Below are 15,765 nucleotides of genomic sequence, written 5' to 3' on the forward strand. Positions count from 1 at the left end.
GAGCGCTCAGACACAGGCCAGCATCTCTAATGAAACTCCCAGGGCCGACCGGCCCGCCTCGCCTCACACGCGGGATTACGGCTACGCACCAACAGCACCGAGAGCCAGAGCACTTTATTAACTGACTCTAAGTGTGAGTCTGTGCGTTAGTGAGTGTGTGAAGTGTGTGTGTGTGTGTGTGTGTGCGTGTGCGTGTGCGTGCGTGTGTATGAGTGTGCAAGTGAGATTGTGTGTGTGTGTGTGTGCGTATGAGTGTGCATGTGAGATTGTGTGTGTGTGTGTGCGTATGAGTGTATGTGAGAGTGTGTGTGTGCATGTGAGAGTGTGTGTGTGCGTATGAGTGTGCATGTGAGATTGTGTGTGTGCGTATGAGTGTGCATGTGAGAGTGTGTGTGTGTGTGTATGAGTGTATATGTGAGAGTGTGTGTGTGCGTATGAGTGTGCATGTAAGAGTGTGTGTGTCTGTGTCTATGTGCATGTGAGATTGCGTGTGTGCATATGAGTGTGCATGTGAGAGTGTGTGTGTCTTTGTGCCTGTGTGCATGTGAGAGTGTGTGTCTGCGTATGAGTGTGCATGTGAAAGTGTGTGTGTGTGTGTGTATGAGTGTATATGTGAGAGTGTGTGTGTGCGTATGAGTCAGTGTATATGTGAGAGTGTGTGTGTCTTTGTGTCTGTGTGCGTGTGACAGTTGGCCTGAGCGCGGGGATCAGTTTTCCCTCCAGGGTGTGGATGTTTAGATGTTTAGATGTTTACCGTGTCCTCAGAGGAGGCTGGGAACATCTCTCCTGCATCTCGGCCTTCTTACGCGCTGAGCTGCTTCGGCTTAACCAGCGCTGGCAGACTGTTTAAACTGCAGGAACATCCTCTCTGGTGTCCCCACAGGAGCTCAGCTCATCCCTGCACACCTCCCCCACTACACTTTCATCTCTCTCTCTCTCTATCTCTCTATCTCTCTCTATCTCTCTCTATCTCTCTCTCTATCTCTCTCTATCTCTCTCTATCTCTCTCTGTCTCTCTCTATCTCTCTCTCTCTATATCTCTCTCTATCTCTCTCTCTCTCTCTCTATCTCTCTCTATCTCTCTCTCTCTCTCTCCCTCTCTCTCTCTCTGTCTCTCTCTCTCTCTCTATCTATCTCTCTCTCTCTCTGTCTCTGTCTCTCTCTCTATCTCTCTCTCTCTCTATCTCTCTCTATATCTCTCTCTCTCTATCTCTCTCTCTCTCTCTCTCTCTCTGTCTCTCTCTCTCTCTGTCTCTCTCTCTCTCTCTCTCACACTCTCTCTCTCTGTTTCTCTCTCTCTCTCTGTCTCTGTCTCTCTCTCTCTCACTCTCTCTCTCTCTCTCTCTCTGTCTATCTCTCTCTCTCTCTGTCTCTCTCTCTCTCTGTCTCTCTCTCTATCTCTCTTGTTACGCTTGCCTGGCTCTAGACAAGGTGACAAAAAGGGAGACGACACATGGATAACAATAATAGGAGATTTATTAAAGTATATAATATTGAATTGAAATAATGATAACGTAAATAGTAACAACAACCCAAAAATGGCTGCTGGTCGACAAGGAAGAGACCGAGTCCATCAATTTGACCCCCTCTTAAAGTTCCTGGGACAATCAGGATGATCACCTTCACCTGTGCCCATCAGGAACCAAGAGAGAGGGTCAACAAGACAATAGATGTTTGGCGCCCACTGGTGGTACCAGTGTGGATCGTCACATCCCCCCCCTTAAAACAGAGGCCTACTAAAAAGGTCTCTGCTAATTTGTTTCCCAGATTACAAATAATACAAATAATAACAAGAGTCTATGGCAACAAAAAAACGGTGATCTCTGCCACACACAGCCTAAACATCAAATCCCAACCTCCCCTACAACCTGCCCACCCTCCAGCAATTCCTGGTACCTGGAAAAGCTCTATTTAAGGAGGGAGGAGCAAGAGAAAGAGAGATTAGAGACAAGAGTTTTAGACCGGCAGCATTGATTCACCTGGAAAGGCGCTGGCTCGGACTCTGCAAAGAATGCAAAAAGGTCAGGGGGTTATGATCTTAACAAACGACCACTGGATGGGACCCCCCTCCCACATAACATCAAAGTGCTGCAGAGCCCAAACCAGTGCCAAACAGAACCCAAACAGTAACCAAACAGTAACCAAACCATAACCAAACCATAACCAAACCATAACCAAACTCCAGGCCCACTCACATCCTCCTCCCACCCTGCTGCCACCACAGGAGTGGATGGAGATGGAGACCCCTCGTTCACTGTGGTCAACACAACCGGCTTCACCTCCAAGACCGTATCTACTCCGGACCTAGGTGAACGAGAATAATAACATTTTGATAAGCTCAGGTGACAAAGTTGTGTAGACTTTCTACGGTTAGGAGTATCGATCAAATAATTCCGTTCGGACACCTGTCGTACAACAGAGTAGGGACCAGTAAATTTTGCTTGGAAAACTGGGTCACTCACAGAACAATCATTATGAGGAAGCCATTGACGAACCAACACATCCTCCAAGAGAAAACAACCACTTTCAGAGCTCTCCAGCTCATCCTTAGGCTGAATCCCACTGAGCTGCAGCTTCAGCTCAGGATCCTCCTGTTGGGCTAAAATCAACTCACTCCGAGACAAAGACGGCGGCAGATCAGGAAACTGAAAAACAGAATTGTCAGGAGTGAACTTATCAGACTCTTTACCATCATCAATTTTAGGGTCCATGCAACTCATAGCACGAGTCATGGCGCAGGCAGTAAAAACCTCAGGAAACTCCTTCACACTAAGGTCGGGTCCTGTTGGTCGTGTAAACCCAGAACTAACTACCAGAGGTGGAGGCACATCACTCCACACTCTTCCTCCAGCCAGGTTATTTCCCAAGATGACGGCCACACCCACCACAGGCAGAGAGGGTCGAACACCAATAGTTACTACCCCCTGGACCAGATCAGAGTAAAGCTCAATTTCATGCAAGGGGACAGACAAAGTCTGCATCCCCATCCCTCTAATCAAAACGCTGGTCCCCACACTTGACTCCTGAGAGAATGTTAAAACCGATTCCAATATAAACGATTCTGAAGCCCCTGTATCACGAAGTATCTGGACAGGCACTTTCTGTGGGCTTCCCACCAGAGAAACGAAACCTGTAGTAATAAACGGGCCAAAATCAGGATCCTCCTCGCTAATCTGTATGGAGGCAGAGCCCTGTAATGCCCCCGCCAACTCAGTAGCCGCAGGTGGGCTGGATACTGAGGATGCCATCACCCCTGGTTTAAAGGGAGACCCCTCGGCAACCCCAGACACTCTTACTCCTGCCCCACAAGCATGCACTGCAAGAGCCAACGGTCTAACAGAGCCCCCCTTCCCACTGTAGGTTTTCTTTCCTTTTAGGACAGGACACTCCTGTTTCCAGTGACCCTTCTCAAGGCAATAATTGCATGTCGAGTTAGGATCTACTCTACTCTGACTGCCATGCTCCGACTTTGAAAAGGGGACAGAATAACCAGGACCTTCGTTAGGGAATTGTGTACGATTTACCAATAGGTCAGTCACGGTCGGATTTTGTCTACGGCTCCCCTCGCTACGAAAACGATGTTCACCAAACTGACTCTTATTAGTCAGTACAAATTCATCTGCCAACACCGCGGCTTGACCTGCTGTTTTCACCTTGTGTTCGTTAACGTAAGTGGCAATGCGATCAGGGACAATGGTTTTAAACTGTTCCAAAATAATCAAATTTGACAGATCCTCCAGAGTATTCACCTCTACCGCCACGCACCAACGATTGAAATGGCTGGTTAGTTCTCTTACAACCTCAACATGAGTTTGTTTGTCATGTTTCTTCCATTGTCTAAACCGCTGTCTGTAAGCTTCAGGAACAAGTTCATATGCCCTAAGGATAGCGGCCTTAACTGTATCATAATCTTTCCTCTCTCTACCATTTAGAGCAATATAAGCTTCCTGAGCTCGGCCAATAAGCACACTCTGTAGTAATGCGGTGCGGTCTGAAGTAGACCAGTCCCTATCGTCGGCAACACTCTCAAACAGTGAAAAGAATACATCAGGATCTTTTTCATTAAACTTTGGCAACAGTCTAACCATGACAGACATATTATCCCTCTTAGAATTACTCGAATCGCCACCTCCACCGTCAGATAACTTTCCCTCAGTAATCAACCTAAGGCGCTCCCGTTCAAGAGCCAATTTATCCAACTCCAATTCCCTGTCCCTCGCACGCTCTTGTGCCTGAAACTCACGCTCTCGCGTCTGCTCTCGCGTCTGAAATTCACGCTCTTGCATCTGAAATTCCATCTGTAATGCTAACAATTCTTTCTGTTGATCAAATGTTAACTCAGTGGACCCAGATGCAACCCCAACGGATATTTTAGGGACAGACATTTTACCCTTTAGTATGCCCCTTTGAATTAATGTATTCTGTAAAGCCTCCACTACGTCCTGTTTCTTTGCTCGGCCTTTCACCACCTCAAGCTTAACCTCATAATGTTCAGCAACCTTCCACAGTTGTTCTTTCGTTAACTGTAACAATCCATCGACCGACGGAGCTGCCACAAACTCCTCAAAAACATCCATAACTCAATATAATCAAATAACCAATATTAACCAACCCTAACAAACGGGAATCTCCCCTCCTATTACAAACTCCTCCTATAAACTACTCCCATATCAGCCATAATCTTCAGCCCATTTAAAGCGAGTAACTGTGCACACATACAAAACAGAAAAGTAACTAACATACTTCGTAAGAGCTGCCCCGCATCTAACTCAGTAATGACTGACTAACCACTCAGCTAGTCTTCAGTGCGTTCACATGCAACTCTTCCACCAAGCAAATGCCTGGTGGCGCCCCCGCGTTCAACACACCAAAAATAACAAACGAAAACAATAAACAAGCGTTAAGCGCTTCTACTCCTAGCACGGGGGTTCACGTATAGCTCTGATGGTATCTAAACCACCCGCCCTACCTATCCTTCTCTGCTTTGCATAGAACACAGCACTCACCAAACTCCAGCCGAAGATCACAGCCAATACCAAGAGTTACGTCCTTGTCAGCACAGTCGGACGGCCAGCTCCCCCTCGTCACCAGCACCCAAACCAACGTACCAAATATACTAAACAATACATTACATCCAATCCAACCAAAACCCAATAACTATAAACAATAACCATGCGGGTCTCCCAATATAGAGTTGGACAAATCCAACAATCCAATCCCGAATATCAACTATGAAAAGGGAGAGAATATTGCTCTCACCAAATTCACTCCCGGACGAGCACCCAATTTGTTACGCTTGCCTGGCTCTAGACAAGGTGACAAAAAGGGAGACGACACATGGATAACAATAATAGGAGATTTATTAAAGTATATAATATTGAATTGAAATAATGATAACGTAAATAGTAACAACAACCCAAAAATGGCTGCTGGTCGACAAGGAAGAGACCGAGTCCATCAATTTGACCCCCTCTTAAAGTTCCTGGGACAATCAGGATGATCACCTTCACCTGTGCCCATCAGGAACCAAGAGAGAGGGTCAACAAGACAATAGATGTTTGGCGCCCACTGGTGGTACCAGTGTGGATCGTCACACTCTCTATCTCTCTCTCTCTATCTCTCTCTATCTCTCTCTCTCTCTCTCCCTCTGTCTCTCTCTTCATATCTCTGCTGTGTGTTTTTCCATTTCTCTTTCTTAACCCTCATGTCCCCCACTGTCTTTTGTCCCATCTGTCTGTCTGTCTGTCTGTCTGTCTGTCTGTCTGTCTCTCTCTGTCTGTCTGTCTGTCTGTCTGTCTCTCTGTCTGCTTCTGTCTGTCTCTCTGTCTGTCTGTCTGTCTGTCTGTCTGTCTGTCCCATCTGTCTGTCTGTCTACCTGCCTGTCTGTCTGCCTGTCTGTCTGTCTGTCTGTCTGTCTGTCTGTCTGTCTGTCTCTGCAGTCACACGTTGTGTTAGTCTGTGTTTGTTTGTACTGACTCCTCCCCTTCATTCTCTTGTTTGTGTTTTCTTAAAAGAAGGCTGAAGAGGGGGGGGGAGAGCTTCTGGAGTGAAATCTGATGTAACGGGGGGGGGGGGGGGGGATCAGCCGCCAGACACTGGCTCTAATCTGGCTAATGATGTGACGGCACATGACGCTGGCTAACTCAGAACCCAGGACATACAGAGCCAGACCCAGCTGAGCCAAGCTGAGCTACACTGTGCTGACATGGTTATGTATCCACTAGAATACTACTATAATATATTATAGATAATACAGCACTATTGTTAAATCAATTTAACAATAAAATGATCAGCTCATTAATAGCCCTGCAGCGACATTGGCTACTTTGTTTCTATTTCTGATGCTGGGTTAGGGTAGGGTAGGGTAGGGTAGGGTAGGGTAGGGTAGGGTAGGGTAGGGTAGGGTAGGGTAGGGTAGGGTAGGGTAGGCTAACCCATCATTTCACACCCATTATTGATCCAAATAATTCCTAGTTTCATGCCGTCACTCAACACATTTTTCTAGCAAACCAAACTGAACTGAACCATTCTTCAAATTAATCCTTTTATGGATCAAAGACACCATCTGTGGACATCTCCAGAGTTGTAAATGTGGCAGAAGCTTGTCCAATTGATTTTAATAATATAATTCTATAGGCCTAAATCAGATGGTTTCAGTTCAAGTTGCCTATGAGTAGATGGATCTAAAGTTAAATAGCAACTAAAAGTGGGAGAAAAGAATCCCCATTCATTCCAACTGGTTCTGGTTTGTTTTAACATCGTATCGCTGCCGTGCTGACAGGTCACGTCTGAACAGGGAACGCTGCGCTGGTGTGAGTGGCATCATGAGATATTGGAACGGGCACTTGAATGGGGAACATTACATTTTCAAAAGGTCTCTAAACAGGAATTCTTCAAGACCAACTAACTATTCAATGTACATGCAAAGTCATGCTCTCTTCTTTAATATGTGCAAGTCAGGATAGAAAAAACTTGAAGTGATGAACCGTTTTATGCTTTACAGTGTTTTATAATGTATTTAAATTCACCAGATAGAGAAGTGCAGCAGGCCATAATCAAACACAGATCTCTCCCCGACAGAGAGCAGTTATCTGAGGTTGGGGAGGTTAATTGAAGGCTTAGTCTCTCTTAGTCTCTGCAAAGCTCAATTTGTCACTGTAAGTGTTCAGAGCGCACGCAGCAGAGGTTTTATGGTCAGAGAGTTTGACTAACGTAATAAAGACTTATGAATTATCATGTCGCCTGGGACCTTGATGATGACAGCACAGAACGCACTAATGTAACGGCCCCCTGAACCCCTCGCTTCTGGACGGCAGCGACACAAACGCTTTAAAACACTAAACTGTCTGGAAAGAGATATATTGTTTACACTTTATTTGCAGTGCCCCAAAAATATGATCAGTAGATGTTCAACTAACTGCGAATTAGTAAAAATGTGAATAAACAACTTTTAGTTTATCAAATGAAATATTAATCTGTATTGGAATTCTGATATGAACATGAGTATTAACATGGAGTGTATCCAGACATGTTTCCTATGATGGAGTCAGCCAGCAGGAGCTCATCAGTGACACATGTTCTATATTACATCATGTTCTATATTCTGATCTGATGAGGTTCATGCCAGAGCATCTGGATTCACACAGGTATGTTGAGCAGCTATGCAGATGTGGTGGGTGTGTGTTCCATTATCATCAAGGCTCCAGAAACTAGGGTTAGCAGAGTTATGAGATTTGAGCGCTGCGTCATGTTGCAGTGTTTTTATTTCAGCTCCCAGGTCGGTCGCGTCCACATCAGAACCACTCAGTGTGCTCAGGCACACACACTCTTTACTTTGACACAATAAATAAAAAAATATATAAAAATCCTCCCGCTCCACGAAATTGGCCAGTTAGCGTCAGACCGCTCCAAGGCGCAGACACTGCTGTCCCTCAGCTACACGACGACGCGCTACGCTGCTGACGTCTGATGTTGACACACGGACGTTGATTGGCAGATGGTGTTTCAGCCGCTGGAGCTAATCAGGGGTGGATCATACATGTGGCAGCTGCTGCTTCTGACGATAGAAATGTTCCCAGACAACAAATGAAGTTCTAACAAATGAAGTTATCCCTGCTGCTTCCACTGACTGTATCTCTCTTTCCCTCTGTCTTCCTCCTTTGAATCTTCTACCCTCTTATCTTCCTCCTGTCCTTTTCCTCTCCTCCTCGTTTGGCCCTTTATCTCTCACCAGTTGCTGTTCTGCTGAAGGACGACTACTTTGTGCGGGGGGCGGGACTACCCGGGCGCTTCAAGGCAGAGAAGATGGAGTTCCACTGGGGCCAGAGCAACGGGTCAGCCGGGTCCGAACACAGCGTCAACGGTCGGAGGTTTCCTGTGGAGGTAAGATGTGACAACCTATTCGGTTGTTAAGTCTGACGTCGCGCGTGACGTTTAGCAATTTACGGGTCCAAACCAAAACTTCCCCGCACCAGAGTACCAGTGTACTACAGCACCAGAGTACCAGTGTACTACAGCACCAGAGTACCAGTGTACTAAAGCACCAGAGTACCAGTGTACTAAAGCACCAGAGTACCAGAGTACTAAAGCACCAGAGTACCAGTGTACTAAAGCACCAGAGTACCAGTGTACTAAAGCACCAGAGTACCAATGTACTAAAGCACCAGAGTACCAGTGTACTAAAGCACCAGAGTACCAGTGTACTAAAGCACCAGAGTACCAGTGTACTAAAGCACCAGAGTACCAGTGTACTAAAGCACCAGAGTACCAGTGTACTAAAGCACCAGAGTACCAGTGTACTAAAGCACCAGAGTACCAGTGTACTAAAGCACCAGAGTACCAGTGTACTAAAGCGGTAGAATGACAGTTCAATTGTTTTTTAGACTGGGATCTATTCATACAACTAGGGACACAGCACTTTCCAGTTTTCCACATATTTGTATTGTATATAGAAGTCTACGTCTTAGAGAAGAAGTTTACGTCTTATAGAAGAAGTCTACGTCTTATAGAAGAAGTTTACGTCTTAGAGAAGAAGTCTACGTCTTATAGAAGAAGTTTACGTCTTAGAGAATAAGTTTACGTCTTAGAGAAGAGTTTCACAATACAATCTGACTCAGGGTCATGGAGGAGTTGTACAATGTAGAGACTCTACTGTGGGCATACTTATTAGAGCTGAACACTGATGGTGTACGATACCACTTCAACTGAGAATGGAGGAGGCAGACGATACCTCTGATGTCATGTCAGGCTTCATTCAGACGTTGTTATTTGAGAAATTGTTATTCAAAATATTATATATTTTGGAGAAAGAAAAAGATAGAGGGAGAGAAAGGGGGAGAGAGAGAGTAGGAGGGGAGTACAACGTTGTCCTTGTGAAGCAGCTTCATTCCTGTAAGTATGATTTAGAGACATGAGAAATAATGGTAGGGCCACTTTTCAAATTTCAGCCCACAGTGAAAACTTTCCATTTTCAAAAGCATTCAAGTATCTTCTCCTGTGTCACTCAGTCTGCGCTGTTGTATGGGTGAGCTGTTTGTGTTCAAACAACCTGTTCTTAGACTGCTACTCAAAACTGACAGATTGTTGTTGACGAAACATTATGTCACCGCTTGTGACTTCCCAGAGAGATCTATTTATTTACACAAGAGTGATTTGATATGCACAGTGTCACAGTTTCCCGCAAATGGAGACGCGCTCTCTCTCTCTCTGGGAACATGTTTGTTTTCTCCTTCTCTCTAGTAATGATGCCAGCGAGGTTAGCTAGGCTAGCTAGGTATCTTCTGTCACTTCCCTGGTCCTGCTCTCACGGCTCCTTCCCTGCAGGCTTGGCATTTGATGCCGTATGCCTGTGTAATTATTATAATCTTTTTCTTTTTGGGAGCAACCAACCGTTGAAGGGCATTGGATGATATACGGCCATTAGCAGTGAAAGCCTTATGGGTATCAGGGTATTAGCTGTTGTGCATACGGCTGCGTTGATAGCGGCGCCTTGAGTCGTCGTTCTGAATATAATTGTGTCATTCACTCTGATGAAAGGTCCTGGCGGCGAGGCTGCAGATTTATGGAATTCATCTGTCCATGTTTATCGCCACTCACTTAATGGCTCGAATGTGACATAATCTCACACTCTTTGGATTTAAAAAAAATGTTGTTTGTTTTGTGGTTTGTGACGCATGTTTCACACCCAAAACATTCATATAGACATGTGTACAATTGTTGTAGAATATTGTAAAGGGTGATTTCTTGGGCGTGGCCGCACCTACCCTCTGGAACTCCCTCCCCGTAGTGATCCGCAACGCCCCCACCCTGGACTCCTTCAAACTAGCCCTTAAAACACATCTGTTCTCCAAGGCCTTTGGCCCCTAGTCACTGTTTCTGTTTTGCTTTGTTTGTTTTCTGTTTTGTCTGTCTGATCATTTCCCTTAGAATTGTAAAGCGTCCTTGGGTTTTTTGAAAGGCGCTATAGAAATGTAAGTTATTATTATTATTATTATTGTTAAGTAGTTTACAGGTGATTATTGCCTCTCTCTCTCCTGCTGGTAGATGTGTTTCTAGTTGAGCTCAGCCTCTCTACCACTTATGAGCGTCACTCTGTGTCCTGTAGCCTCTGTTCTGTCTGGCTCCTGCCGACGTCCTGCAGAGCTCAGAGAGACAGACATACATACTCATACAGTATCTATACAACTATGTTACAACAGAACATGTTCACAGAGTTATTCTCATTTCAATAAGTAATCATATCCCTGGTGTATCTCCTCCGCTGCAGTAGTGGTTATTGTCTCTTTAAGCAGCATCAGAGCTGCTGGTCTCCATGGACGTATTGATCGCTTGTCCTCCGTGTTACCAGTGTTTCCCCTGGCCTCCCTCTGAGCTACAGACTCTGTGACCGTGGGAGAGTAACCAACACAAATAGACAGGCTTACAGAGGCCAGAACACACATGGAACACGGAACACGGAACAGAGAGAAAAATAACCCCTCGAAAATAGAATCCTGTACAGACAGTATGTTTTGGTTGTTACAGAGAAGGCTACAGTATTGTGTGTGTGTGTGTGTGTGTGTGTGTGTGTGTGTGTTGTGTGTCTGTGTGTGTGTGTGTGTGTGTGTGTGTGTGTGTGTCTGCGTGTGAGTGTGTGTGTGTGTGTGTGTGTGTGTGTTTGGCACACTCTATCTCCTCTCTCTCTGATCGATGTGGCTGGATGATGCAATCCCTCACCAGACACAGGATGTGTGAAGGTTTGAGTTCAGACACAACACATCCCAGAGTCTTTACAAGCGCACACGTCGCATCTGAACAGGCAGGAAACAGTGGAGAGCTTTGACATTTTTGTTGGAGGGAAATCAGGTGTATTTTCAGCCCTGGTTGGAAGTGTCTCATTGAGATGATAAACGGAGGGGAAGTGGGGGGGGCGGGTGACCCTCTTCCTCTAGCAGTTGCCCTGTTTAGCATCGAGCACTCAGCCCGGAGAGGACCGGTTTGGCTTTTGGCAGGAATTGAGATGCCGTAAGTGAGCCCGTGGGGAAGTGACCCCTGACCTCTGAGAGATTGGCACAGAGAGGAACGGCAACAGCAGGGGAGAGGAGAGGAGCTACCTGCAGCAATAACACACAGTCGCCACGGAAACACACTCTGTGACCTTTGACCTCCGTCACTGGGAGCCGAGGAGAGAATAAAACAGGCTGCTACCTCATTGGCCCTGTATATCCCCCCCCCACACACACACACACACACACACACACACACACACACACACACACACACACACACACACACATATACAAGACATTTGAAAAACGTGTTTTTTTCGCTTTGTCTTTATGGAGTATTGTGTGTGGATTGATGGCAAATTATTTTAATTTAATCAATTTTAAATTGAGTCTGTAACACAACAACAAGTTGAAAAAGTGAAGGGGTCTGAATACTGTCTGAATGAATGAATGAATGAATGAATGAATGAATGAATGGACTTTATTGTCATTGCTACAGTACAGGTACCAAACAACGAAATGTAGGAGGGGTGGCTGCCCTGGTGCTAGGAAAGAAAAAAAAACTAAAAAAACAGGAAGGGAAAGGAGCTGGTTTACATAAATAAAGGCTATGTACACTATCCACTATACTATACTGTACAGATAGACGACTAGGGTTGTCATATTGCACATAGTGTTATTGCACATTCATTTAAAGTGTCGCAGTTTGCAGGCTTGAAATGTACATATTTGTGTCTCAGCATTACACATTTTTTCAATCCAGCAGCTGCCATCAATCCGTCCAGACTGTCCAGTGAAGTCACTGTACATAAAGAAAAAAAGAGTGAAAATGGCTGACTCTGATTTAAGCCTTTTCTAAGATATATAGTACACCTCTACCATGTTTCAAAAGGTGAAATAATGAAGTAATCTGATTAATGATCAGTCTCATATACAAGACTGTACGTCTAAAAGCTTTGGGTCATTTTTCATATTTTTTAATGAATAGATGTTTATTTCAGTTTGTATTCGGCCCGTGTCTTACATCTAAGTAAAACTGAATATGAAAAAGCGTTGTGTTCTGAGGTAAGTGATTAATACTGTTCTAGACTCGAGCACTGTACATCATTTTCCTCTGGAAGGCTTGTGGTTATGTTCTTTATGTATTTTTGTTTTCTATGACGACGGCTCGACCTTGGAGGCTTAGCTTGAGGTCTTGTTTGTCTCAGATAAATACAGATTTTCCAATCTGCTATGATTAGATTAGATTAGATAGGTACCCGGGGGGAAATTGAGGCATTACAGCAGCTCACATCACCAATAACAACAACAAAATAAGGTGACAATAGAATAAAACAGACATCTGAAACGTTATATACAGTAAGAACAGCCCAGTATGATGTAACACCCCCCGGCCGGAGGAGGAGTTGTCTTATCGCAGCAGACAGAACAGATCTCCTATAGCTCCTTGGTGCAGCTGGTTGTAATCATCTGTAGCTAAAGGAGCTTCTCTGCTCTGCCACAGAGTCGTGTAGGGGATGGGAGGGATGGTCCAGGAGTTTGATCCTCATCCTCCTATTGGCCACCTCCTCCTCCTCCTCCTCCTCCTCCTCCTCCACCTCCTCCACCTCCTCCTCCTCCTCCTCCTCCTCCTCCTCCACCTCCTCCTCCTCCTCCTCCTCCTCCACCTCCTCCTCCTCCTCCTCCTCCACCTCCTCCTCCTCCACCTCCTCCACCTCCTCCTCCTCCACCTCCTCCACCTCCTCCTGCTCCTCCTCCTCCTCCACCTCCTCCACCTCCTCCTCCTCCACCTCCTCCTCCTCCTCCTCCACCTCCTCCTCCTCCACCTCCTCCACCTCCTCCTCCTCCACCTCCTCCTCCTCCTCCTCCTCCTCCTCCTCCTCCACCTCCTCCACCTCCTCCTCCTCCACCTCCTCCACCTCCTCCTGCTCCTCCTCCTCCTCCACCTCCTCCACCTCCTCCTCCTCCACCTCCTCCTCCTCCTCCTCCACCTCCTCCTCCTTCAGCCTCTTGGTGTCACCTCCTTGATGCTGAACCCCCTGTCCCCTGGGGGCCGCCGGTGCTGCTCACCACCCAGTCCAACACGCATCCCTGCATCCGTACAAACTGTGGCCTGTTGGCCAGGTGGTTTGTGATCCAGGACATGGGGGAACAGGTCCACCTGCATCCTCAGCAGCTTATCTGTAGTAGTAAAGGGCTGTTTGGTGTTAAATGCTGAAGGAGTCAGAGAACATGACCCTCACAGTGCTGCCAGCCTTATCTCAATGGGAGCAGCTCTGTGTAACAGGTAGATGATGGAGTCATCCACATCCACACTAATGTCGCCTGGTAGGCAGAATCTTATTCACTCTCAACCTCTGTATTACACACTACTGAAGAATGAAGCTACGACACCTAAAGAATCTCACACACAGCAAGCACACACACACACACACACACACACACACACACACAGCAAGCACACACACACACACACACACACACACACACACACACACCCACACACACACACACACACACACACACACACATCAATGAATGATCAGTCATATAGTACTGCTATGACTGACTGATCTCATTCTGTACATGCGAGTGTGTGTTTGCTTTTCACATTAACAAAACAACACCTTATTAACATTTCATGCATGTCCACGACACACACACACACACACACACACACACACACACACACACACACATGTTGATTTAGAACAAACGTGTCTCAAACGAGCCACGCTAATGTGACTGAGCCTTCCTGTGAAATGATGCAACAAGGATGTTTGTTTATGGCTGTTTGCTCTGCCAGAGCCCCACAGTCATAATGCATCAACATAGGAACGTAATAATGCACAGTAATAATGCACAGTAATAATGCATAGTAATAATGCATAGTAATAATGCACAGTAATAATGCATAGTAATAATGCACAGTAATAATGCATAGTAATAATGCACAGTAATAATGCACAGTAATAATGCATAGTAATAATGCATAGTAATAATGCACAGTAATAATGCATAGTAATAATGCATAGTAATAATGCATAGTAATAATGCACAGTAATAATGCATAGTAATAATGCACAGTAATAATGCATAGTAATAATGCATAGTAATAATGCATAGTAATAATGCACAGTAATAATGCATAGTAATAATGCACAGTAATAATGCACAGTAATAATGCACAGTAATAATGCACAGTAATAATGCACAGTAATAATGCACAGTAATAATGCATAGTAATAATGCATAGTAATAATGCACAGTAATAATGCATAGTAATAATGCACAGTAATAATGCATAGTAATAATGCATAGTAATAATGCACAGTAATAATGCATAGTAATAATGCACAGTAATAATGCATAGTAATAATGCACAGTAATAATGCATAGTAATAATGCACAGTAATAATGCATAGTAATAATGCATAGTAATAATGCACAGTAATAATGCACAGTAATAATGCATAGTAATAATGCATAGTAATAATGCATAGTAATAATGCATAGTAATAATGCACAGTATTAATGCACAGTAATAATGCACAGTAATAATGCATAGTAATAATGCATAGTAATAATGCATAGTAATAATGCATAGTAATAATGCATAGTAATAATGCACAGTATTAATGCACAGTAATAATGCATAGGCAACATAGGAACGTAGAGTCACACATGAGCAGTGGTATCTATACCAGTATCTTCTGGCTGACACCACAATGGCAGATCACACCAGGCTGGTTAAACTACCTATGATCAGCTCAGTGATGTTGATATCAGTCTGAGTGTTGCTGCTCACGCACGGCCCTGGCTTTCATCTTCTCAACGTGACTCTGTCCTCTGTAGCTACATGTGTTGTGCTCGACGCCCTTTTTATTGCTATGAAAGTATTTGATAATTGAGAATCAGGTTTTCCTAAGTGCACTCTCAACTGGTGTGTATGTGTGTGTGTGTGTGTGTGTGTGTGTGTGTGTGTGTGTGTATGTGTGTATGTGTGTGTGTGTATGTGTGTATGTGTGTATGTGTGTGTGTGTGTGTGTGTGTATGTGTGTGTGTGTGTATGTGTGTGTGTGTGTGTGTGTGTGTATGTGTGTGTGTGTGTGTGTGTGTGTATGTGTGTGTGTGTGTGTGTGTATGTGTGTATGTGTGTGTGTATGTGTGTGTGTATGTGTGTGTATGTGTGTGTGTGTATGTGTGTGTGTGTGTATGTGTGTATGTGTGTATGTGTGTATGTGTGTATGTGTGTATGTGTGTATGTGTGTATGTGTAT

General features: G+C 44.9%; 1 protein-coding gene across 1 annotated transcript in view; it reads left to right on the forward strand.

Annotated features, from left to right (window-relative positions):
• Positions 1 to 15,765, forward strand: part of LOC308170896 (receptor-type tyrosine-protein phosphatase gamma-like) — a gene marked incomplete at its 5' end in the record, with an annotated part of 133,437 nt that overhangs the window by 67,680 nt on the left and 49,992 nt on the right. The window contains one exon of the mRNA XM_080545751.1: positions 8,234 to 8,382. Within this exon, the coding sequence (XP_080401877.1) occupies positions 8,234 to 8,382 (149 nt within the window). The remainder of the gene's footprint in view (positions 1 to 8,233; positions 8,383 to 15,765) is intronic.

Source organism: Nansenia antarctica (assembly GCF_963989245.1).
Source record: "Nansenia antarctica genome assembly, chromosome: 15".
NCBI lineage: Eukaryota > Metazoa > Chordata > Actinopteri > Argentiniformes > Microstomatidae > Nansenia > Nansenia antarctica.